At 48.8% G+C, this 25,225-nt stretch overlaps 1 protein-coding gene across 2 annotated transcripts in view; it reads right to left on the bottom strand.

The window, feature by feature from the left end:
• The window catches only part of LAMC1 (laminin subunit gamma 1), a 115,412-nt gene that overhangs the window by 27,005 nt on the left and 63,182 nt on the right, over positions 1–25,225 (bottom strand). For both annotated transcript variants that reach the window (XM_078603322.1, XM_078603321.1), the window contains exons 2-9: positions 16,042–16,346; positions 10,886–11,016; positions 9,987–10,153; positions 5,761–5,949; positions 5,098–5,215; positions 4,380–4,478; positions 3,344–3,480; positions 1,331–1,453 (exon numbers count right to left, since the gene is read on the bottom strand). In XM_078603322.1, the coding sequence (XP_078459448.1) occupies positions 1,331–1,453; positions 3,344–3,480; positions 4,380–4,478; positions 5,098–5,215; positions 5,761–5,949; positions 9,987–10,153; positions 10,886–11,016; positions 16,042–16,346 (1,269 nt within the window). The remainder of the gene's footprint in view (positions 1–1,330; positions 1,454–3,343; positions 3,481–4,379; positions 4,479–5,097; positions 5,216–5,760; positions 5,950–9,986; positions 10,154–10,885; positions 11,017–16,041; positions 16,347–25,225) is intronic.

Here is a 25,225-nt window from a genome sequence, read left to right on the forward strand (position 1 = left end):
CAAGGAGTCATGTTTGCATAGACCACAAAACCTGCAGTCGTAATGCAAACAAAAAACATAACTCTGATAATATATGTACTGTCCTTGAAGTTGATTGGTCCACATCCGAGACAGCTTTCCTTAGAGCCTAGTCTCACATGGCTTTTGGCGTCATCTGGTCCAACTCATGTGAGACTAGGCTCTAAGGAAAGCTGTCTCGGGTGTGGACAAATTAACTTCAAGGAAAGTGCATATATTCTCAGAGTTATGTTTTTTGTTTGCGTTATGACTGCAGGTATTGTGGTCTATGCAAACATGACTCCTTGTAAAAAAAAAAAAGGTGTCAGTTTTGTTGCCAGATAGAAGGGTAAAAAAACAATTATCACATTGAACATCGTTGGGGCCAATGAGAAATTAAGTTGGTGTCACTTGTGGCTATTGACGAGGTGAGTTTTGAGCACGGCTTTGAACCACGGCAGTGACTCGACGGCTCGGACGCGCGGTGCCAAGGACTGTTCCAGGCACAGGAGGCCGGCGATGTCAAAGTTGCGGTCGCAAAACATTCATTTGATGGGAACACGCAGCTCACCGGATCGATGTCAGGGTGTTGTGCAACATTAATCAGTTCACTGTGCTAGTGCATCGGCTGCCTGCCACCGATTCGAACTGCCCCTGGGAAATAACGAAGGCCTGCTTTGACGGCTAGTGACAGCCACGTGTATCAAATTGTCAGGCTGTATTTTGACACAAATAAAACCAGCCACGGTGGCGACATTGACGTCGTCTTGCAACTGCAGGCCGGGTTGCACAGTAGCAACAACCCCCCTTCCTAGATGTTGTTCTTGAGTTGAAAGCGGAATGACAGACGGACGGACATCTTTTAACACATCAATAGTAGCATGATTTGAAAAGTATCACAATTTGGCCATTCATCAATAGTTTATAGCTTTTTTGTTTCGTTGCTTTTTGCGTTTAATTTGTTGTCCCCCCCCCCCCGCACCTCCGATTAGCACGATTGGCAACTTATAGTGCGAAAGAAGTTCAACATACAAATACATACGTAGTTGTCTCTGTAGCGAGCAATCACAACCAACCAATGGTTCAATTAAACCCAGCTCTGCTAATCCGGTCACGTCCTCTCAAAAGACAAACCTGCCAATTGGAATAGCATATTATTTTGCATATTTTTGGTCAACTTCTGCTCATCCTTCTACTGCCGTTGGTTCTTGAGTCATAACGCAGTGTGGCAAAAAACACATTTCCATAAAATCGCTAAGTCATCTAACGGACAAAGCTTTCGGTTGCTTTCGGTTCCTTTCGGCGGGGGAGGGGCACAGATGCACGAACGCACCGGCCGCCAAGAAGTAGATGGGATAGAAATCCTCCGAGGAGACGGAGAGCTCTCCCGCGGCGGAGTTCCACGTCAGCTGGAAGGCGTTGCCGTCGCGCTCCTCCGCGAGCCACCCGTCCTGACCTGGGCGGTAACAGAGGGCGACCAACCGACCGACGATGACGTCAATAAAACACAAACGAAAGAACTGAATTCCCTTTTTTTTTTCAACAAAGCGCTATCCCGTCACAGTGCGTTGCGTAGATTGCTCGAACCGACGACGCCGTTTGCACGAGACGATCCCAACGCAGCCGAGTCAGCCAATGGGGAGGGAGGGAGTGGGGGTGAGGGATGGGGGAGGTGAGGGCCTACAGCCCCACGAATTACATTTTTAAGAGGAAACAATCTCGTTCCTCTAAGGTGTGACATCAACAGGAGGGGGGGTTGGTAGAAAGCTTAGTAGCGCGTGCTTTTAGACAGTCGACACTGTTGAGATACAGTCGAGAGATGGTTGTTACTGAACGGGAAGGTGTTTGTTGTTGCTTCCAAAGTTGTTTAATTAAGACTAATTCACGGTTTCGTTACTTATCATCAGGAGACCATCCCGAGTGTAATGACTTTAAAACTACTTCACGAGTAAGACACCGAGGAACAAAGTATAATAATCAGAGGCAATAACAGAGGCAATAGTGGTAAAATCAGCTGGTTAATAAAATGTGTGATTTTAATAAAAAGTTATATTTATTGAGGAATAAATTGCCTTGAAACGATGAACACAACTCATTAAGTAATCAATGACTGTAAGGCATGACAGCTTCTTCGGTCATTATTTTTCTAAAATAATAAATTTCCTAAGATAATCATTATTTTCCTAACATAATGACATTGAGATACTCTAGAAATCAGTTACAGACTTGTACACCAGAAGACCTCTGTAGATGATCACTGATGCAAATATATTTTTTATTAACGGCACAATAAAAAAATGAATTGACTGACATGTCACACCACCATATTTAGCATTACCAATTGGTAACGATGACCCCCCTATTATCTTCATCCCTTTGCCAAGCCACTGCTTCACCAAACTGGTCAATGCGGGTTAAAATAAAAGGGTGGCCTCTGGACTGGTACAGATATCACTTGCCACCGATGGTAGGCATGACTGCAAATCAAAATCAGGCTACCGGGTCTAGAATGCACATTGCGCTGACCACCGCACCACCTCTCTCCCCAAGGCTCTATTAAGAGGCCTCAAGTTATACCGATGCAACTTCCGACATCTCGTTACCTCCTGCAATAAAAAGGTAAAAGGTGCAGCCCTGACATTTCTTGTTTACGCCTAGGCCTCGGCAAGGTAAGGTAATTGTACCCTTTTTACCGGGTAAAAGGGTAAAGGTAAAGGGTAAAGGTGTCGACATGCCAAGGGGTAAGGGTAAAGGGTAGGGTCAAAGGTAGGCTCGTTGCTTTTTACCTTTTACCTTACCTGCGAAAGGGTAAAAAGTAGGGTAGAGTGATTGTATTGTGGTAAGGTAAAAGGTAGGGTAAAGGTAGGCTCGTTGTTTTTACCTTTTAACTTTTACCTTACCTGCCGAAGGGTAAAAGGTAGGGTAGAGTGATTGTATTGTGGTAAGGTAAAAGGTAGGGTAAAGGTAGGCTCGTTGTTTTTACACTTTTACCTTACCTTGCCGAGGCCTATTTACGCCACTTGCTGGCAGAATGGCATCCACTAGAGAGCTCCAGAGGGCCCCCCTCACTCGAGGGAATGTTGGCCAACTCTTTGCAAACTGAGCAGATGTCTTAAAATGTACCCACACTTTACCCCACCGCGGACAATCTGCCGATGGTGATGTATCCAATTTACGCTACAATGTGGGCAGAGGCGAGGAAATTTGAGAAACCTGCTCCGCTGTTTCAACTGTCGCGTGGGGAGACCCAGGGTGCCGACACCCGTTTTCACCACGGTGGCATCGAATCCCTCCCCCTCCCTCACATCAGCCATGAAAGTCGTGGCACGAGGCTGAGTGTGCTCACCGGCGCGGAAGTCGGAGGAGATGGTGTGGACGGAGTGATCCTGGGCGCTGGAGCACACCGACGAGTGTCCGTAGCAGAAGCACGCCGTGCAGCCCTTGCGGTTCAGCGCGTCGAGGTTAAAGAAGCCAGGCTTGCAGCTGGGAAGGCAGGGGACAAGCGTGCCGGAAAGGCTCGCGTTAAAAATCGCAGCTCGCCAACGGTGACATTGGTAAGCATCTCGTTCAACTGCGGTGTAAAGTTAACGTCAATATTTCTTTGACGTTTCGTTCATTTATTAATTGTTGTAGTTGTATTCTTGGGTCTTTAGGTAAAGTCACGTAGATAGGTTTGTTATTTTCTTTGAACCTATTGATGTGACTTTACCGAAAGACCCAAGAATATGAATTCCTGCAGTCACGAAAGCTTTAAGTCAATGTTGTAGTTGTTTTAACTCTGGCTTTTGACACTCTTGCAACCAAGACTCATCAACTAATCCCTTGAGTGGTCAAATCAATGGATTTCGGAGGACGTTTGCCATCTCATCCAATTCATTGCGACAGTTTTACTCGACATTGGCAACCAGGAAAAGGCAGGAATCGAATCAAACGGGGAGCGAGGACCTTTGCCCACCAGTGAGAAGTTACAGGCCGATGACAACAACAACAACAACAGACGGCGGAACAACGACGTTCGTCTGCAGCCGACACCAGCCCAGCAACTGGTGCCGCCCGGAGGAGGCCGGGGGGACAGGCGTTGAGCGCGTGCGAGTGGCAGAGGTCGCAACCGGGTACCCGATACCCGTACCCTACCCGATACCCGGCTACCCGTATTTGCGACCCTGGTGCGGCCGGGTACGGGTACGGGTAGGCCGTGAGTCACTGGTGAGTAACCGTTTGTCACTCATTTCGGGTAGGGTACGGGTACCTGGCTGGGTACGGGTACGGGTACCCATTTGCGACCCTGGTGCGGCCGGGTACGGGTACGGGTAAGGAATCAAAACCCGTTTGCGACCTCTGGCGAGTGGTGGGTTTGCGCCCCTGCCACCGCGCGCCGTCACCTGTCGCAGTTGTAGCCTTCCACGTTGTCCTTGCACACGCAGCGCCCGGTGTCGGGCTGGCATTCCTCCAGGGTGCCCGCCGGGTTGCACGTGCATGGCCTGCGTTGCGCGCACAAACAGCGAGCGAGCGTTCTCCCGAGAGTCCGCCGAGACGCGTCTGGTATAGGCGTACGCGTTGCGATCACGGTTGTGACCCCCCTGAATATCCTTCGGTTAGGCCATAATTTCACAGTTACGGATAATTTAACCCAACTACAAAAAGACAAATATAAAAAAAAAGGACCACCCGAATTGGTATGGGATAGTATGGCCACATCATTACCGGCTTTAGTCAGGGACAGTCCTGGTTTTCAGAAAGGCCGGGTGTCCCCTGCATGAAGCGTTTGCCAAATGTCCGATATTTCTTTCCCCAGCTGACAACAAAAGAGGTGGGGGTGTCCTCTATCACAGCTCCGTTTTCTTACATTCGGAAGTTGTCCCCCCCCCCCCCCCCCCCCCGTGGCGTAGCATGGCTTGCATTGGCCCTGGTGCAATGAATGAAATAGCCCCCCCCCCACCGCTGTCTCATTTACCACCCCTCCCCCCCCCCGTCTTCGTAGCCCAGCGCCTGCGCCCTGGTGCAACAGCAGCACCACCTGCACGCTCAACAGCCACGCGCCACTGGTCCCCCCCCAACCCCCACGAGCAAACCGTGTCCTCCGTGTTCACCGCGTCTCACCTGCATCCGGCCTCGTCCATGGAGTGGAAGCCCGGCAAGCACTGGTCGCACCGCTCGCCCATCACGCCCTGCTTGCAGCTGCAGCGGCCCTGCTCGTCGCACTGACGGCTGTACGAGCCTGCGGCGGCAGTGACGGCGACGTGTACATTAAATGGAATCCGCCCTTCTCGCGGCTGGTGCGTCCGCTACCTTCGCGAGTGGAAATTAAAATAGAGGACCCGGTGTGCGATTGTGGAAACGCCGACCAGGCCGTCGACAACGTAGGAGTGAATCGCCGTGAAACTCTAAATATTCTACGGGAGGCACTGAGGCAATCAAGCACACGTGCACCTATTAAATCATCTGGACAGACTTGTAATTCACAATTCATTGATTCTCAAAACCAAATTTCAGTGTGGTTCTGCAGTGGTATGTTTGGCCAATTCCATTCACGAGCATTTGGGTTCACATTGGGATGATTTTCAGCCCTGCTTAACGTCCGACACCAAACAAAATTGGGCACAAATTCAACATAACGTGATTACTTTGGTCAACATTGAATTAGCAGCACCCCATTGCCTCCACCGTTACTATTGCCACGACGAAGGATGTTTCGCTTTGCGGATGCCAACGATGATGATGCCCACGACGCCGATGGACCACCGCCTCCGTTCGCCGCCTTACCCACGGGGTTGCAGTTGCAGGGGAGGCAGTGCTCGCTGGCGCTCCTCTGGTAGAAGTTCTCGAGGCATCGCTCGCAGTTCTTGCCGTCCGTGTTGTCCCTGCAGTTGGTGCAGTGTCCGCCGTGGCCCGTGGCGCGGTACAGCTCGGGGTCGAAGTAGCACTCGTCCGCACGGCCATTACAGTCGCACACTGCACGGGAGGAAGCATGAGCACTCGTCGTGAGAAGACGACACACATACGTGGATAATAATAACGATCGTCATCATGATAAACATAATAAAACACAAAATCTACTGTGCGGATATTTCACGAATCGGACGCATTGTTCGATCGAAAGCGCTGACGCGCAGTGCCAGGGCTCAAAGTTCCTCGTGTGTCAGCCTGACCAGGCGAGAGCCTGGACAGGTGAGAGATTTGAACTGTCGCTTGAAGGTGGACGGCGCTTTGATGCTGCGAATGTGCGGCGGGAGAGAGCTCCAGGGATGCTGCCACGGTGTAACGGTTAACGCACTCGATTTGTAATCTAGAGGTCACCAGACTTCATCTCGCGGAGTGGGCAGTCGAAGCAAAAATGGGAACATTTGTTCATAAATGCCCGCTAGTCTCTGAACGCTGCACTCCCAGCGCCCTGATCCCCAACACAGAGAGAGCTCGTGCGGCAGAGCGCAGCCTGCTGAGAGAAATAATGCGAGCACAAATGGGCTCCCGGAAACAAGGCTCGTGGAAATGAGGGATTATGGGACTTTACGGAATACAAGAGATGCGGGAACAATACCGATCGGTCACGCCGCGCAGCGACAACGCCAAAGCTTAAAATTACTTCCCGCCACATCGAGTCTTTATGGTCTCTGCTGAGCGAATGTAATAGAAAAAATAAAATCTACAAAAAGCGTTTATGCATGTAGGGTACCTCCTCACTCCAGGAATGCTTCCGAGTGCCCCGGTCAGCCAAACCAAACCTGTTATTTACCACGGTCCCCGACGCCGCTCAACTCCGCGGCACATTAACGACAAGTTTCAACTTAGATCTCTCTGCGGGCCGGGCCTCCGCACAGCGGCCTAACACTGCGTCGCCTCGGCGAGGCAAAAAACGCGGACCCTTTACCTCGCCGCATTCCTCCCTCCCAGCAGATAATGCCGTCGCCCCGGCAGCGGAATGCCGAGCCGAACGCGAACGCAACGAGGGCCGGGCTCAGGATCCACCCGCGTGGGCTCATGGCGGTCGCAGGGTGGCCCCACGCTATACCGCCCGCGTACGTGTATCGAAGGCCCGCCCGCGTACGCGTATCGGAGACTCGCGGGAGGGGGAGGTGACCCCCGAGTGCGTTGGCCGCCGGTCAACGGGAGGCAGCCGTGTGTGGCGCAAGCCGGTGCCTGGGAAACGCGTCGAGGTGAGCATGACCGCGCGGGATGAGGGCTTCGCGGTTCCATCCTTTATTTATTTGCCCATTAAAATAGAGCAGGAGGCCGACGGCGCCACGAACCGTCCCGTCCCCAAAAAAACAATTTGTTTTTGCTTGTTTATGTTTTATGGCTTGACCCCATAATACTGACAACAAAGAGGCAGATCTTTCAAACTCTCCCCGTTAAAACTACTTAGAGGGTGCTAAATGCCGACCATGAGGCAATGAATGTTCAATAATTAAACCAGAAAAAAAGGATAACATTTTTAAGATGTGTGTGTATGTGTATATGCGTGTGTATGTGTGGGTGCGTGTGTGTGTGTGCACAGAGCAAAACGCCCGTGACATCTGTTGCAATAGCTGGAGGGGGGTAGAGATGTCTCAAAACAAACGTCCCAAAAATGTCTAAAATAAATAAAATAACAATGGCGACCGCTCCAGGCGAAGATGTTGCTGATACGCTAGGCAGGGGGCCAAGGTCTCCAGAAGAAACGCGCGCTTGTCGTCTCAGCCGCAGCCGCTATCGTCGTCACGGTCATCGTCGTCATCGTCACGGGTATATCGCCTACGTCGCGGTCATCATCGTCGTCGTCGTCATCATCGCCATCGCCACCGTCACTGTCGTCACTGTCGTCACAGCCGACACCGCCGTCACCGCCATCGTCACCGTCATCATCACCGCCATCGTCACCGTCGCCATCGTCGCCATCGTCGCCATCGTCGTCGTCACCATCATCGTCGTCACCATCATCGTCACCGTCACCGTCGTTACCGTCGCCATCGTCACCATCGTCGCCGTCACCATCCTGGTCATCACTGCCGTCACCGTCGTCGCCACCGTCGTTACCGTCGTCGTCACCGTCGTCGTCACCATCACCATCTTCGTCGTTACCATCCTCATCATCACTGCCGTCACCGTCGTCGTCACCGTCGTCACCATCATCACCATCGTCGTCGTCACCATCATCGTCATCACTGCCGTCGTCGCCACAGCCATTGTGAGTGGCAACGCCGGCATCGTGCGGCAAGACGCGGCCCACCACCGCTCAGGGGTCCTTTTGCTATGACGCAATTTGAACTTGTATAGCTCATCTAGTTTGTTGTCCTTCCCCGCACCTCCGATTAGCACGAATGGCTACGTATGGTGCGAAAGAAGTTCAACATATACGCATACACTCACCACAGTCTGGCAGCAGCAAATTGCACAGCAACAAGTTACGGTGTCCCACGAAGCCCATATCCTTGGCCTGCTAAGTGTACTCAATAATTTTCAAACTCGCTACTTTATTTTACTTTGCACAAGAGCGCAGAAGTGTGGTTACCACATCTACGCCTCTATATAAGGAACGAAACAGGTGGACTTCTCCACAAATCTGGCTGTCGCCTGATGAAGCTAGTTGCAATTAATGGCGAAACGTCGTACTCAGATTGTAAATGTTGTGGCTTGGCTCTCCAACACACCGGTGTGCTGTACTAGTAGACTACACTATACACTACACACTAGTGCTGTACTAGTGACGAATTGGCACGTTCTGTTAACGTGACGACCCTTACTAGTTGGCTGTGTCGGGTGGTGGCGAGTTTTAATGACACATCTATATATTTACGCGATATAACCCAAAAGACCTCTATTATGGATTACTTTACTGTGCTACTAGCTCTTTTTCAAAAGCAACCTGGCCACAAATGATAGCTCAACAAAGTGGTTCATCACGTGGAAATTATGTATTTTATTTGTAGTCATCGGTTTGTGTTGTTTGTTGTTAGGGTTAGAGTTAGCTTTCCTGAACCGCCCTTAGTTGGCATATGTGAAGAAAAGCTTCATATAGCTCATGGGATTTCTCCAGTATAAATAAAGATTCTGCAGCTCTCCTCGCTAAAAACGCATCTAAAAGCTAAACGCATCTTCCTGATCACGCGATTATCGGTTTTAAAAAATCTGATTCCTTGGCCCCAAAATAATCTACATTCGGTTGTTTTATATCAATTACTTGGCATGCCAAATAACGGCGATGCTAAAACGATACATTTTAAAAAATGTTTTTCAACTAATGTTGAAAGCATTTAGATTTCTGTAACGCGTGGGGGGTGGGTGGCGGGGCGAACTACGCTCGTAAAAGTGATCGAATTTGAACCAACTTGTACAGTTAGTATTGCTATTCGGTACTTATCCGACTAAATAGTGGCCAGATTAATATAAGGGTTGTGCAAAGACAGGGAGACCCCAAACAAAAACAAAAAGGATTATTTGCAAATATGGAAATGTCGGCTCACAGCCTTTCACAATCTCGAGCAGCTCACCTTACGGCTGAGCCACCTGACTGGACTGAGATAATAAGCCAGCGACTTAAGGCGTGTGGGGGTTTTTTGGTCATTGGTGGCCTGGGTTGAGACCATCTAACCCGTTACACATTTGAGGACGTGGGTTCATCACGGATGGCTCAAACCCAAATTCAAACCCAAAAACTCAGCAGTGCCTAAAAGTCAGTCTTCCGATCCCTGAGCCACGCACCCAACACCGAAACATCAACGTATTATTTCTCATCAGTCAAGTCTAGAACACACACGCATGTACGTAGCCAGTGCCGAGGGGAAAACGACAAATGACGAGTATTCTAGACAGCCACATAAAAAGCACAATCTGAAAGCGCGCGATGCAGTGCCCACAAAACCACCAAATAGTTTGCTCTTTTGCGTAAGCCTTCCAGGGCATCGTGACCCTTTAGAAATCCGTTCCCAGAAGGTGTGGCTGGGGCGGCTGCGGCTGCGTGCGGCAGCTGGGTGGGTTGGGGGGGTAGGTAAGAGGGAGGGCGTCCCACTCACGCGTGCACTCGTTGGCGCTCTCCGAGGTGGCGCGGTGCCACGGGCGGTCGTTGTAGAGCGGCAGGCACTTCTCACAGTCGGCGCCCATCGTGTTGTGCCGGCACTTGCAGGCCAGCGCTCCCTGCTCGTTCTTCACGCACTCGCTGGCGTGCCCGTTGCATTTGCACCTGCCGGGCGCGGGCGGGCACGTGGTTTACTTTGCGAGCGGCAATAATAATTGAGACGGATTACCAAACAGAACGCTCGTTTTGTAATTCGTATGTCACATTTAACAAACAAAAAAACTCGCCGAAACAACAAAGATAATTGACAACAGAAGGTTTAAGCACTGGGCATTGGCGGTGGCTAAACAATAAATGGAAGCAACCGAACATGCAAAGAGGAGCCCCCATAACTACGACAGCCCTAGGTCCCTTGTCAAACTGCGCTTGGCCGTTTAGATAGGACACGATGTCCAAAGAGCTGTAGAGCTCTCTTTCAGAAGTGACCTGGCCATCACAAATGAAAGTTCAACCAAGTGGCTCATCATGTGGAAATGTATATCAGCCAAATACTCTGAATGCATGTCGATTCTAAATGTGGAGGGACCCACTATCCGCCCTCCCTATGACCCATCCCTATTCACCATATCACTTTTAATTACCCTAATTGTACCACTCATTACACTTGCCACGCGCCTTGGATAAAAGCGCTATATAAATATACGATAAGAAAGATTGAAAACCGGAGGACCCAGAGAAAAATCCACACGACCACCAGGGAGAGGCACACGCAAACTACAAATATACAGCAGGCGTCAGGGATCGAACCCACGAGACCTCCTGCATACTAGGCGAGGTAGTTAATATTTCGCCACCGTGACGAGGCAAAAGCCACCTCTCGATTGGGATGGTACGAACCTGCCGCCGACAGCGAAGTCGGAGATGGCGTAGTAGTAGGAGCGCAGCACCTTGTGATCGTTGAACACCTCGTCCCCGAACGTATTGAGGCGGTTGAGGGTCACGCGGATTTCCGTGGACGACACCCAATCCTGCGGTGGGCAAGACGACGAGGCGCGGTCACAAGGCCGTGTGCGATCGCACGAGCCTCGGCCGTCCATCCAGCAGCGGCATCGCACGGCTTGCCCACGTCTTGCGAGCGGCGTGGCGCGATCGAATGAATGCCGGCGTGGAAAATAGGGCTGCTACCTCTGGAGGTACTTTACACACCGGCCACTTATCAGTATCTCACGACGCTGGAGAAGGTGGAGAACTGAAATGTCAATGCAGTGTTGTCTTGAGTGGCGTATTATAACATGCAGTACTCTTAGTTCTTTCGGAAAAGTCACGTAGGTAAAAAAATGAAATAAAAATTAATAAAAATAAAACAATCGACAAAACACTGAACTTTTAAATGTCACAGGAATAATATGCTGTGCAGTATTTCCCAAGATAACTACCTAAAAAAAAGATGATCCTGGGAAAACCAAAACAGGTGACAACTTCAGTAAGGGGGAGGGGGGATGTGTTAAAATTATAAACAGTTCCCAAGTTAAATTTCGATTTAAAGCTTTCGTGACTGCAGGGATTAATATTCTTGATTCTTTCGGTAAAGTCACGTAGAACTAAGAATATGAGTTCCCAAGTTGGCAATATCTCAGTTGAGTACCCAATAAGTGTGACGAAGAATCTTGTAGTGGTAGATAAATATTGTTTGTGGGCCATTTCAAAGTGGTATCAAATAAAGTATTGGGCCGTTGTTGGCGAACGGGGGCCTGTAGGTTCATTATCTCTCTATAAACATTTCAAATCCTCGCATGAATATGAAAATAACATATAAAGGTTCTACTGCCCACGTAAAAACAAATATAACGAATAGTCTATTAACCTTATGGTCTTTCAGGAGCAATTTTCCAGCAGCATTTGTCACGTTCAATTCGTAAATTTAAAGTGGCGTCTCCACTCGTGATAAACGCGTAGAAAAAAGGAGTTAAAGAATCGATCAGTTAAGAATTATGAAAATTACAGAATCGCAATCTTTATTTAGACTAAAGGAATCCGATGAGCTATGAAGCCCTTTTTCACACATGTCCAGTGTACGTTAAATTTGAATCACAGTTCCTATGATTACTGTTACATAGTGTTTTTCCCTTTACTTTGGTGATTTCGAAAACATATGGTTAAGCCATGTTTCTTGCGGAAGTGCGGAGTTGGCCTGATAACTTTAATCTAAATTGTCTTATGGTTATTATTGTTTGACTTACATCACACTGGGATTTTTGCACACAGCGTTGTAATACGGTAGGTATTTTTTTTAAAGATTTGCTGGTTTATCCAGGATGTTTCTGTTGCGCGCCGTCGCTTTAAGATGTTCTTTGTTCATATTTTGTTTGTTGCGGTTGCACCCGACTCAAGAGCCGCATGGGCTCACAGGGCTACACCTAATAGATGAAACTTGAAATAAATAAAACTTGAAACTTACACGGGTATGGATCGGTCGGTCTGGCAATGACCAGCGGCCTTGGTAAGTGGCCACTATATACGTGCACGCGTTTTCACCATGCAATTAACGTGAAAGGTAAAGATAGGAACCGATGTCATCAGATACAAATCTGTCGCTCCATTGGAATCTCATTTGCCAGTAAAAAATATAATAGTTTTTTTTACCCTTTTATCTGGCAACAAAACTGACACCTTTTTTTACAAGGAGTCATGTTTGCATAGACCACAATACCTGCAGTCATTGTGCGCCTTTTGGCATCATCTGGTCCAACACCATGTGAGACTAGGCTCTAAGAAAAGCTGTCTCGGATGTGGACCAATCAACTTCAAGGACAGTGCATACATTATCAGAGTGATGTTTTTTGTTTGCATTATGACTACAGGTATTGTGGTCTATGCAAACATGACTCCTTGTAAAAAAGGTGTCAGTTTTGTTGCCAGATAAAAGGGTAAAAAACGAATTATCAAATCTGTCGCTGTTACAAGAAGCGTGAATCATCGCACGCCAACGGATAACCTCGCAGCATCGACAGCGGTGCCGACACAAGCTGGTTTTCACTTTGAAGAGCCTCGTTTTTTTTGTTTTTGGACACCAGGTCGTCACGCATCGCATCGGCCTCGAGGTGACACGGCCCACGCGTTTGAGCAACGATCTGGTGAAAGCTCCGCGTGTGTATTAGAGGTGTGAAATAAAACAGGAAGTTGGGTTGCCCCCATCGCGGAGATCTCTTCACGTTTCACCGAGCAGAGCGTGACCGATAGGTGGCAGCCTAACCATTTGTCCAGCCAGCACGAACAATTGCGATGTTCTTTTTCATCATCATCATCTTTTTTTAATGACCGTCAGAAATTGAATGGAGATGTTTTTTTTGTCGCCGTTGTAAAAATGTAAAACGAATTTCTATGTAACGGATTTTTTTTGTGTCGAGTTCGTTGTCCTTCCCCCGCACCTCCAATTAGCAAGTTTGGCTATGTACGGTGCAAAAGAAGTCCAACATAAATGCAACATATTATCACGTACACTGCAATGGAGTTCGGATTTGTGCAACGTGTAAATGCAACTGCATCTCAAGACGCCGTGCAAAACAGTGGAACACGTTCATCAGCGGGGAACAACGCTTATATTGCATATTTATATTTAACGTATACATTTAAGATGACAGTCATTAGGCGGAGGAGAAGGCGGACAGTCTTGAGCCTGGACTTGAACAAGGGGCAGGGGGGGAGTCAAGAGCATGGGCAGCTGGGGACAAATCGTTCGAAAGTTCAGAGGCAGCAGAGGAGAAGCGACCACACAATGAGCGAGGGAAGCACTGAGGGCGAGCGATGAAGGAGCAGAACGAGACAAGAGAGGAGAGAGGGAGGGACGATTCTACGTGATATCTTGAAGATTCCGAGTGCGTCCTTGAAGTTGATCCAATGGCTCTATTGGAAGCCAGTGGAGGGAATTGGAATATTGTAGGGGAATGTGATCACGATTCTGGGTGTGGAGCCTGTTGTCTTGGGAGGTGATCGCTATATATTTTCGTGTGTTTACAACGTGCGGCAAATAAAGAGAAACAACGGCAGGAATCGCCTCCCTCTGCACAAGACCATGCCAAAGGGGTCTAGAAAATGTGGATGTTACCATGTGGTTGTAAAAAGGAAGTTCCACATGCAGACTTGGAACACTGGTCTGTGGGACCCATGACAGTGTAACATCACGATACCATTACAGGCAGGATGATCAAAGAATGACCAAAGCACTCAAGAACACAAACAAAATTAAAGAAAAAGGCAGATAAAAAAAATTAAGCAAACCCAAGATTACAGGCCTTTATTCTAACGTAACTATCTGTTTCCGATTCCATAATTTAATTTTGTTATAACTTTTTATTATGGGTTTTTTTCTTTCGAGCAGCCGATCAGAAACCATTAAAAAAAGTCTGAGGTAATTGGGGAAAAAAGACTTGCGGAATGCACGTTAGTGGAAGTTAACGTGAATGAAAACCCCGAACAGGTATCGGGTTGCGTTATTAAAAAAAAAAGCGCAGTCGTTACGTTGGCAAGAGCACGCAAGCCACTTAATTCCAACGCCTGGCAATGGGCGACTCGGGTTCGTACAAGCTGCAGCGGCGACGACACTCTACCTCATATTCTTTGGTTCTTTCGGTAAAGTCACGTAGATGGAAAATAACAAAATAAAAAAAATAGAAAATGTGAGTTTTTTTATTTTGTTATTTTCCATCTACGTGACTTTACCGAAAGAAGCAAAGAATATGAATTCCGGCAGTCACGAAAGTTTTAAATCTAAATTTACACTTTACCTCGCCCTTACCGCGGTGACTGGCAGCACCCCTTTGCTCTTATTATAGAATCTACCCATCGTGAAAAAATATAAGAAAGGGTGTCGATAGGGATATCACCATTATTGTCATCATTGTCATCAGCCATGGTCAAAAGCGACTGGCCAAGGTGAAATTGTGGCCATGTAACCAAAACCTAAGAGTATGAATCCTTGCAGTCACGAAAGCTTCAAATCTAGAATTAATACCCTGTATGGGGAGGAATTTCACCTATCTGTTTACTTTAATTTTTTTTACCTACGTGACTTTACCGAAAAAACTAAGAGTATGTAACCAACATTATGGACAACATCGTAAATCACGGAAGACTGTGCGCTCCTTCAAATGGAGGGGGAGATGAGCAAAACTACAAAACAATCTCTCCTGATGATGCCCTCTTGTCATGGCCAGCAGACCTCGACCTTGGCCTTTAGCTCCTGAGCATATTTGCTCCTGCCACACGCAATAGGAGAATAGCATCCAACGCTGGATGAAGGCCTCCCCAATCTGCCACCATCTCTCACGATCCAATAATCCACACAGCACCTGCGCATGAACCAATTTCATCATCACTCAGTAGAAGGTATCATCCATTAAATCAGATCATTCTAATTATATACGGTAGTAGTTTGAGCTACTTTGATGAAGCTGCACACACACACTCGGTAGTTTAAAGATTTTATCGTACGAACGTCTGCCTTCATGTTCGTGACATACATTGTATTGAAATTTGAAAGAGTCCCCCAGGTGTTCGGCAACATGTCACGGGTGATAGTTTTGAATTCTTCCGTCATGCGCTTTTGAAGATCAAACAATTTATCTTCAACATAACCCCCGACCCTGGCGGTTGCCGCTCGCTGCAGAAGCTACGGTTATAGCCCAGTGGCCGTCACGATTCATACTGTGGGCGTACTAAGCAAAACTACGCGTCCGCCTGCTTCACTGCGGACGTTAAATATCCCGTGATGTTATTAGAAGTTAAAAGATGCTGTGATGTTACATGCGAGTAGGCCGTGTGTGCCGTCGTGCCGGCTCACATCTTATTTTACAGAAATGAAATGTTACGCGCAAGTTACTGCATTGGGTAAAACCTCTGAGCAATATCGCCCCCCCCCCCCCCGCCACCCCCAAGCGACCGCACACTAGGCTCGTCTGCGCTAGCGTCCGCGACAGCCTCGCGCACGGCGCGAGAATACCGAACGTCGCCGGTGACGCGACGCAGCCTAGCGAGTGAGCGAGTCGGGGGGGCACCTGTAGCACGGGGCTGTTGTCGAAGTTGTAGGCGCTGGGCCGCCCCTCCAGCGTGGAGAAGGCGACGTTCCCTCCCGTGAGCGGCGAGATGTCGCTGAACTCATCGGTGCACAGCGGCGTCTGCTCGTCGTCGCCCGAGCGCAGGAAGCCGCGGTTGCGCTTGTCGTAGGTGGGCTCGCAGGAGCCGCTGTAGTACTGGTACGGCGTCCACGGGCCGTCCATCGACGCGCGCTTGTAGATGGCGAAGCTCTCGGGCCGGCTCGTGTGGAACTTGAGGCGAACGTACGTGATGTCGAACGCCTTGCCTGCGCGACACGAGCGGAACGCCGCCATCAGTACGGAACACGGTGTTGCGATGTCGAACTCCGAGCCTTTCCCGCGCATGACAAACCACGTGCCACGATCGGAGGAGCAAACTTTATCCCCACAAAACAAATCGTCCTCCCTGAAGTGAACATCGCGATGTCGCACGGAAATCGAAATGCACGCGGGCGTGCCGAGGTAGGCACAAAGTTATCCCCGGCGATGCCAAACGATCCTTGCGAGATCTCAGAAGCCGAGCAGGTTAGAGCCTGGCTCGTGCTTGAATGGGAGGCTGCCAAGGGGTACTTGGGTGTCGTACGGTGTCGGCTACGATCTGGCCAGGAGATGGTAATGTGGTCAAAAATTGCCAAATGTTTTTTTTTTTAAATCGCCTTAAAATTATTTCATTGGACAAAACCACATTGTCAGCATTGCCCAGTATTGGAAGACTATACCCATCTGTGAAAACAATCCCCTTCTTTATAGCCTACGAATGGCATGAATGGCAAATATAATACGGCAACCGATTTTTTTTTGTAAGCCATATGTGTGGATATTTTAGTGTTATCTATCGCTTTGTATGGGTATGTTTTGTGTGACCCGGCAAGGCTTTCCTGGATAAATAAAAACGTAAATAATGGGCGTTGGTTGTTTTCTCGTAATTTACAGATTTGAAAGGGGGGACGTGCCAAGGAAATCCTGGCGGACTCGAATAGCATTTCTTGCATTTGTATGGATGTAGAACTTCTTTTGCACCTTACGTAGCCAACTGCGCTAATCGTAAGTTTTTGTGCATTTTCTATATTGAAGCAAACACGTGGAGTCTCTCGCGGGCACTTACAACGGTGACACTTTGGCAATTTCTATTCACGGACATTCAAAAAAAAAACAAATAATACCCTTTTACAGAAAACATTGCACGGCACATTGCAGAGATGTTCGAAAAAAATGTACACAAACACCTTAAAGCAAGAACACATTTCGGGTACTTTGAACTGAGTGTTGCAGTGTATTTTAGCAAAGTGTCAAAATATTTTGTCGCTTCCCGCCAAATGCAGAGTTATTTTCCCAAGTGTACTTATTATCCTTTAAAAAAACAGAGCACAGTCAATGTTCCCAATCAAGAAGGATGACAAAAAAATCCACCCATTGTCATACGCCAGACGAGCAAAGCCATAATGACCTGTCATTACGATCATCGCCACAGTTTGCGTGCCAGGACATTACACAGCCAATCATCGCGTGGCGCTCACTCGCTCGCTCGGTGATGACGTCTGTGTGCATCCCCCTCCGAACCGCCGGGAATTCGATGTCAACAAACACGGAAGACGCACGGCACATTTCACTTGACGAGTTTGAGGCCGTCGCCGTCGAGGCTTCTCACGAGTGGGGGGTAGAGCGGATGTGTGCCACAGACTTCATGGACACGCCAGGGTTGATGGGGGGGGGGAAGTGCTTTCCCTAAGGCACGGTTATTTTTTATTATTCCTTATTCTGCACAAATAAACCTGATCACAAGGCTCTTTAATCCATGCACAGCGGCAGCTTCCTGGCCTGGGAGCTAACAGGGTCTCTCTCTCTCTCTCGCTCTCGTTAATGCTCTCTGCATGCATTGACGCCGGTGGATGCGATTCCCCCAGTGAATCCTGCGGTCCAGCCAAAGCTTCCACGAGCCAACTTCACCGTAAACCAATTCCAATGCTTTTCCGTAAATGGTGAGAAAATACCATCGGGCCTTCGGCAGTGCCAAACTGTCCCCGCAGTGTTCAAATTCACTACGTGCCATTGAGGATCATCATGGGAAAATTGAAATATAAACACAACTCTGTCCTTAGGCCGATGGACTAAAATAATATCTACATGTAAACGTGGATGTCGATGGTCACTTGTCATGCAAGGCATTGTTGGAAGGACTGATCCCCTGGTAGCAATGACGACTTCCGCTATCAAGACATCCAACTTCTTGTTCTTATTTGTTTCCAGCCTACACCCCGCATCTTCGTGCCCGATGAGTTTCTCATCATTGACGGAAAGCGTTCAAATAGTTTGTTAACTTCACTCTGTAATGGCCCAGCTGGGTCCGTGACCCCCGCCTCCCCATGACCCCCAATCCTCCCCATGCCCCCCCCTCCTCCCAGTTTCGACAGGAATAATGATTAAACAACACCTGCCAACTGCACCTGAGTTCCATTTGGTCATGTTGTCCTTGCTGCTCTTTGTGTGGGAACTGTGGTGTTTATTTGTAAAACAGCGGGCGAGTACACACCACAAACATGGCTACTAATCCCTACGGTGGATTCTATAGGATGAACGGAAGAAAATGGTGGGGTGGGTGGGAGAGAATGTGGGAGGCGGTGATGGGAGAGGGCTCGAGAGAGAATGGGAGAGTAAAAACATGGGAGTAAAAACATGGGGGGGGGAGTGGGTGGGTAAAGATTAAAACACAGAGAGCTTCAACAGGAGAGTTGTGGTGGCTGATTGCAGAGATTCTTTCGCACAATGCCTTAGTCATGGACTCTGACACTGCTTTTACAATCAACTAAAACAACAACAAAAAAACCCTCCCCAAGAGCAAAAAAGGAGGTTTTCGTTTAACAGAAGCCGGATTGTCAAAAGCAGATGTTGCAGCACTAAACCTTTTCGAGGCTGGAAGATAAATGTCGGAAAGAAACACCAACATGCCTGCGCAATATTGGGCGGCGTTTTATGGCCACAGTTGAAGTGAACAGAAGTTTTTGGGGGGCGGGAACTCCTCCTTCTCCACGTGTCTCCTCTCAAAAGAAAAGTTGATTCTGCATCTGGCACGGAACTCTGCTGGCCTAGCGTGGTGGGGGTGGGGGGCTTTAAATGCACAAACCCAGCACTCGAGAGATAAGTGCGTTTTAGACCCTGGCATTCATCTATTTGAAACCTCTTTGAAATGTGTTTTTTTTCATTCATTCATAAAACAAAACAAAGGTAGAATTTTTTGCGTTGCCAATCGACTGATGGGATGGGGGACTTCCTCATACCTTGCAGGCGACAGAGGTTACGTGGTCATACTTCACCACGCTGGTCAGTGCGGGTTTGTGAAGGAGGGGGAGCAAAGATGTGGCAGCGTGCCGTACAACAATGTATTGTATTTTGCCGACCACCACATATAGCAGAGCACCGCAGCTGCCTATGACAACCTGGTGTGCCATGGTGGTCACCCATCTAAGCAATATCCAGGATCAACCCTTGCGTAGCTTTATGAGATCGGGTGCATTCTGGGTAATTGTCACTGGCATGCAGATAATTGCAGATCTAAAAAATCGTAACAACTCTCGTTAAAATGCAAAAAAAAACGGTCAGCGGAACATGGCAGTGTGCGTGACGTACGAGAATAAATTCCTTCTTGACGAAGCGAGCTTCGAGTGGTGGGGGAGGTAGGTTGGGGAACCTTAACCTCATTCATGCTCTCCGTGTTGATAAAACAATCCTATTTAGGGCATTCCTCTCAAGAAACTGGGGAACCTCCAATTTGTACGGTTGGCTACGTACGATGCGAAAGAAGTTCAACGTACGTACAAAACAGAGTGTCCGAGTGGCGGAGGGGACACGATAACCGTGGAGCCGGGATAGCGAACCACTGTTTGCTAAAAAGCAGACTCCGTTCGAGAGGCCCGCAGGGCGTTGTGGGGTGGCATTATGGTGTAATTTCCTGCCGTAATGATGCCACAAAGTCGCACCCAGGTGTTTGATCAACGTGACCTCTCACGCCCCCCCCCCCCACCAAACACGAGCAAATCATAGAAGTAAATAAAGAAGCCGAGGACAAAAGCATCCCTTTTGTTTACTGGAATCCCAGGGACAAGGGTTTGGAGGAGGAGGAGGAGGAGGAGGGGTGGTGGTGAGATGCCAAGGCGGGATGGGCGAGCAACTCTTTGGGTGACCGCTTTGAAGCTTTCCCCCCAAGGCACATTTAAACCAGACGCCGCAGATTGCCTCCGCTTCAAGGGCCCTCCGATTTGAGCGCAATCACCAAAATCCACCGATAAAAGGGCCTATCGACTTCAAATCTTTTGATCCCCACCAAGACATGTGAACTCTCCGGCAGAAGGAGCACGTAAATACGGGAACCGTAGTGAAACGCATGTCGTCGGGTTGTCAGCAGGCGTATTGACCCGATACGCGCGCTCTGTTACATAACAAAGTGCCGCGCCACTCATTGACCTCCCAAATTATGGATTTCTTGCAAAGAATTTTGTTTTTTGGGGGAGGTGGGGGCGGGTAGAGGAGGACCAGCGGAATGTGACAATTGGCAGCTGCCTCGTGAGTAAAAGGGGACCAACGATGGGTTTTCCAAAGTGTCAAGGCACTTTCTCAGACCCTTTCCCCTAATGATTTCCGTCACTTGCTCCCAGCTGTTCCGAGTCTCACACACGCGATGAAAATTGAGGCCCTGAAGATGACCAGCAGCTAAGCGGGGGGTGTGGTGGTGGTGGTGGAAGGAGGCTTGTAATTTTGTTCCGTGGCACAATGCCCACCAGACAGCCCAATGGCGGCGATAAACACAACGGGCTTTGCGGAACTGGCCCATCCCGGCCTACGTACGAGCCGAGTTTGCGAGCCGATAAACAAAGCAAAGGAAGCACGGAGGGAGGTGTTCCGTTTAAATGATGTGAACGTTTACATGTTCAGGTGTTTATGCAAATAAATAAAAAAGACGCCCAACTGAATTCCATTTTGCTTTTATCCTGAAGATCAATTGAGCCGTGAAAATGTACGAACATAAAAAAGAAACCGCTGCTGCATTTAGGACATTAATTGTTGTAAAAGTATTGCTTTGATCGGTGTTGTCGCGCGAGTAACCCTTTTCTGGGAAAGCGATGCTTTTTGCTCAGCGGCTCAAGATCAGCAGTGCTGCTCCGATGGTGCAGCCTGTGAGAAGGTTTGTAATGTTTTGTAGTTTCGCATCTCAAGGTGCTGTGTAAATGAAAACATAATGAAACTCTGTGGCCCCTCTATTATGTGCTATGAAGGGCCATTGACCGACACTTTGCCCATGGTATATATTGCCTTTTAAATGGCGGTGTTATTGCCCAATTTGCTTCACTTTGGTGTTGTTCTTCTTGGTTCTTTCGGTAAAGTCACGTAGAAGGGAAATAATAAAATAATAAAAATAAAACATCATAAAATACACATTCTCACGACGTTTCGGCCACAACGCAAGCAGCCGTCCTCAGGTGGTGGTGTTCATTAGGACACTGTCTTTCCGACAGACCTGTTCTTCACCTGAGGACGGCTGCTTGCGTTGTGGCCGAAACGTCGTGAGAATTGTATTTTATTATGTTACATTTTTATTAATTTATTATTTCCCTTCTACGTGACTTTACCGAAAGAACCAAGAAGTTGAATCCCTGCAGTCACGAAAGCTTTAAATCAAAATTTTAGTGTTGTTATTTGTGCTTGTGCACCACGTGCCAGCGCAGCATCACCGGACAGAGTTGCCTGATACAAGAGATGGGTCACACGAGAAAACAGAGAAGCGAAGAATTGGGTTTCAGGAAGTAGACACACAGAGAGTCCCTCGGGAAGCGGGTGGCTGGTGAGGGACAGGCACCAGGAGAGCCGCCACGCGTCTCAGGATGAAGACGCCGCACACGACTGCTGGCAGTTAGGCCCTGGGGCAGCCAACACTTTGAAATCACGCGTCCCAGGATAGTGGGATCCCAGGAAGTGAGAGGAGAAGCAGTGTCCAGATGAGCGGTCGGCAATCCGCAAGCTCTTTTTACGGACTGCTACGTGACGTCATGCATCACGTGCATTGCGGTCTCTTGAAATATAGATTTTTCTCCCAAATTCGAAAAATTAACGACTCCCATTGTTATTTTGCTTTGCCGACCCCTGGTCCAGACGTACCAGGTGGCCCCTCGGGAGTTTCCCACCAAGGAGAGACCCCGGTGGAATTGGGGGACCCCCCCCCCCCCTCTGCACACAGCAGCACGCGACTCAACCGCTCTCCCATCCCTAGCACAGACCAGGCATGCACGGATCCACAAGGCAGGCGAAGGCTTTACTACTTCTCTCGCTCGCTCGCTCCAAACCAAACACCTGCAGGGAATCCCCCCACCCCCCTCCCCCAATGAGGCACTCGCATTCCGCGCGCTCACGACGCGCGCGAACGTGCGTGGACACGAACCTCCCCCTCCCTCCCCCTCCCTCCCCCTCCCCTCCCCCTCCCTCCCCCTCCCCTCCCCTCCCTCCCCCTCCCTCCCCTCCACACAGATTTCGCACGGGGCGGCGTTACCACCGTGCGTACCGTCACGGCGCGCTGGCGTTAACCGCTGCCCATTTGTCTCGGTGGTAGTGGCAACGGTGGCGACTTCGCGTTCACACATCGAGGGTGGCGCTCGGTGGGGTGGGGGTATTTCGCTTGCCCCCCTTCCCCCCCCTCTTCGCAGACTGCGGCAAACAACCGGGAGATGTTTTTTGTTCTGTGGTGTTTATTTTAAATGGTTGTTAGCGGTTATACACCAAACGTTTTAGTAGCAGGCGTGTCATCGAGCCTTTGCAGAAATGTCACCGAGCCGTGAGCGTGCATTATGACGTGTTAGGGAATGTGCCCGCGAGAAGTAGACACCACAGAACTACTTCTAGAGCCGCTTCGATGGGGCCTATTTCTTTACAACACTCGACAGTTCTCCTTCAAGCTCTGCACAAAGTGTTCACCATATAAGCCATACAGCGACCATCTGGGATTTTTCAAGATACAAAACTGAGCATTCTGTAGGAGCAGCGGAGGAGTGGCACAGTGGTTAGTGTGCTAATTGCACTCTGGGTTAAATTCCCGGCCACGGCTAACATCAGTGGCGAGTGATATCTGACCCCCCTCCCCCTCTTCATCAGGCCGCACTGATCAGCGTGGGAAGTACGGTCAGACAACCCCCACGATGGACACGGTGTGGCGAGGACTTCACGCAGCAGTGGATTGACAAATGGTTGCAACAAAAAAAGGGGGCGTGCAAAACCTGCTGGCTTGGATCTGCTATGTATGTGCAGGCTGTCCCTTAAAAGGTATAGTCCATTATAAAATAACCATAATCAGACAGCAGTTTTATAACTACTTGGCTGAATGTCGAGGTTAAAACACTAATTTCTTTAGAACTGCTTTGTGTTTAGTTTGTCGTCCTTACCCCCCGCACCTCCGATGAGCACGGTTGGTTACTTACGGTACAAAAGAAGTTTCAACATACATGCGTGAAGATAACGTGTGGAAGAAAAAAAACACAAAAGCTTGAATGATGTTCAACAGCACAGAAGCATTCGAAACGAGCGGAGCTGAGGTGTTATTGGCGAACACCTGGGACTCTCACGGGTGTTGATACGATGCGTGTGTCACCAATGCCGCGGCGCACGTGCGGAGGTTCAGAGGGATGAGACAATCTGACATGCGAGCGTAGTTCCCCATCAACCCATCATCTCGAAATGCTGTCTCGCTAGAACTCTTCAATAACAAACGCTGCATGCCCCAAATTGTCCGTGTCAAACGCAAGTGCCCGGGACAGACCAACGGAGATGATTTAGTATTGCAAAGGTTAACCAAACCAGCCATATCTCTCTTGCGTGGAGCCCTCCACTAAATCCTAGACACGCTGAACGCCGGTGGTCCTGGAGGTTGTCTGTGAAGGCGGCGTTGAAGGGGTAGGAGAACCACGTGACAGGGTGCCCGGGAGAGGGCCCTCAGCTGCCACCCAGCTGTTCAGACCTCATGCTGGGAGCACAGACTTCTACCCCCACCACCACCAGTCCGAGCCACACGGCAACATTCCCACTTTCCAGCGGCTAAGAGGTACGGGCTTGAGGTGTCATTTACTGGCACACACCACGGTGTCGAGGTGGGACCTTTAAAAATAAAAATAAATTAATCGGGGACGGATGCCAGGTGGCTCAGAGGTCACAGCGCCGATCTGGCAACGCTGAGATCCTGAGTTCGATGCGAGGTTTAGCTGCCTGTGATCACAGCGGGTTCTCTCAAGCGTAGCAAGTCAATGGTCTCAGCCGGGTCACCAATTACTACACAAATATTAACCGTCATAATCAATTCGCTTCACCGATTGAAACTTGGTCAAACGCCAGCTCTGAGAATTTAACTAAAAATATTTTTAATATATAGCATCGGTTTGACTGCCATGCGATGAACACTCTCTGCAGTAAAGTGCTGCCCCCTATCCACTTTATGCGCCATTCTCGGACGCGAAGGGTTGCACTTTCTGCGCGAGATCCGAATGGATTCTTCATATCATGACCAGGCTTTGAAAACACAAATCGGGATAAAATGGTTGGGGATAAGGACCCAAAAAAAAAATCGAAGAAAAAAATTATTGGCATCCAATTGTAAATATCACACAGCTATTGCAGAGCCATCCCACACCAGTGGTTTGCACAATTGCGGGCCAGATGGATTTAAAACAAAAACGCCTTAATACAGGCATTCGGAGAAATATATCCTTCCTTAACCCCCACAAATCCCTCAGCAGATGACGCAGCACGGAATTGTGGGGCCAGTCTAAGGCGGGCTCTGACGTGGGGGTGGAGAGGGGGAAGGGGGTGGAGGCAGGGATGTCTTTGTGTTATATTCGGAAAAGTATACGTTGGCCTTTGTCGGAACTTGCTGCATGTAACAGTATATTGCTCAACATTCGTGCATGTGCAGTAAATGTTTTACTAATGTCCACACACACATCGGGTTTTAATCAAATTGAGTATTTTGAATCCCGCCTGTGCTTACCTCTGCCACGTGTTTTTTTTTTTTCGAAAATATCTGAAACATGAAAACAATGGCTTGGAAACCCCAGTTGCCTCTGAATAGTATGTTTGGATTGAAAATCCATTACAAACGTATTATGCTGCGTATTTA

Source organism: Lampetra planeri, chromosome 20 (genome assembly GCF_965212315.1).
Source record: "Lampetra planeri chromosome 20, kcLamPlan1.2.h2, whole genome shotgun sequence".
NCBI lineage: Eukaryota > Metazoa > Chordata > Hyperoartia > Petromyzontiformes > Petromyzontidae > Lampetra > Lampetra planeri.